The following is a 1,384-nucleotide window of genomic DNA, read 5'->3' on the forward strand; positions in this document are numbered from 1 at the left end:
CTGTCTGATCAAATATCACTCTTGAGAAATTGTTCAGGAGTAAGCCAGTTAAGGTGCATCATCTTGTCTTTTAGGTCTAGAGGCTACACAAAATCCCCAACATTCATCATCCCATAAGGCAACAAATTGTAAGTTGCAGCAAAAAATAGAATGCTATCAATCCAACAACAAGGAAAAGAAAACGAATTTACTAGATTCAAGGGAAAAAAAAACAGTGAGAGATTATACCGAAGTGGAAGCAGAGCCAGAGGCGACGGACTTCCTGAAGAAGTCCTCCAGCTCGCGCTTAACGTCCGCAGCCTTGCGCTTATCCTCCCGCCTGGCCAGCTGCGCGGGGTCGAAGGCCGGTCCCGCTCCCGCACGGGCAGCAAAGGCGCGCTCGCGCTCCTCCAGGTCCGACACGGCCCTGCGCCGCTTGACCCCGGTGGCGGCGGCGCGGGCGGCGGCCCCGCGGCGGGCGCGGAGGCGGGCGTCGAACTGGCGGCGGAGGGACTCGTCGCGTAGGAGCCTGTAGGAGGTGACGAGGCCCTGGAAGTCGGCGGTGGCGGCGGGGTCGTCGGGGCGCTTGTCCGGGTGCCGCAGCCGCGACTCCGCCCGGTAGGCCTTGTCGATCTGCTCGACGCTCAGCGCCTCGCCCTCCTCGCCCGACGGCAGCCGGAGCACCTCGTAGTGGTCGACGTCCGCCACCGCCGCCATGAGGGGAAGGGCGGAGGAGGGACCGGTCGGTTCGGCGAGGGCTCTCCGACGGGAAGGTAAGATGGCGCCGGTGAGATCTGGGAAGCGCCAACCCTAGAAAAGCGTGCGAGCCGGTTTGGGTTTGGGTGTGGTCGAACCCAAAACTACGGAGGGGAAGACGGTGGACACAAACTATACCTGGCCATCTGTCAGGCCGGGCTGGGCCTACCAAAGCCCGATGAAAAAAAGAGGCCCAAGCCTGGCCCGGCCCGGCCGTTGGGCCTAAAATTGGGCCTGACCCTGGCCCATCATGCTAAAAGCCCACCGGGCCTCGGGTCGGGCCTCTTCGTTAATGCGCGAATACGACGGGCTTGGGCCCAGCCCGACCCGGCTTTCGGGCTTGAAATCTAGGCCTGAGCCCAGCCCATGGACAAGGTCGGACCAGGCTGGGTCGGGCCGGGCTGTCCATGGCCAGGTCTAACGCAAACCGACCGCAACGGGGCGATCGTTAGCAAATTTGAGGGTTAGACCAACTCCAATACGTCACGCATTTCATCTGTTTGATTTTGTTTGGGTCGATAAAAAAAGAACAAACACACCTACGCAAACGGACAAATGTTTGTTCTTTTTGTCATGCCTCATTTTCTGCCCAAATTCAGGTTAAGTTTGTGTCTGCATGGTCACAACGTGGATGCCCCACGTTGCTATC

At 59.3% G+C, this 1,384-nt stretch overlaps 1 protein-coding gene across 1 annotated transcript in view; it reads right to left on the reverse strand.

Moving 5' to 3' along the window:
• Window positions 1–758, reverse strand: part of LOC119288003 (dnaJ homolog subfamily C member 17-like) — a 3,600-nt gene extending 2,842 nt beyond the window's left edge. Inside the window, exon 1 of the mRNA XM_037567622.1 lies at window positions 229–758. Within this exon, the coding sequence (XP_037423519.1) occupies window positions 229–696 (468 nt within the window). The 5' untranslated portion in view covers window positions 697–758. The remainder of the gene's footprint in view (window positions 1–228) is intronic.
• Between the last annotated feature and the right edge of the window lie 626 nt (window positions 759–1,384).

This window comes from Triticum dicoccoides, chromosome 4A (assembly GCF_002162155.2).
Source record: "Triticum dicoccoides isolate Atlit2015 ecotype Zavitan chromosome 4A, WEW_v2.0, whole genome shotgun sequence".
Lineage (NCBI taxonomy): Eukaryota > Viridiplantae > Streptophyta > Magnoliopsida > Poales > Poaceae > Triticum > Triticum dicoccoides.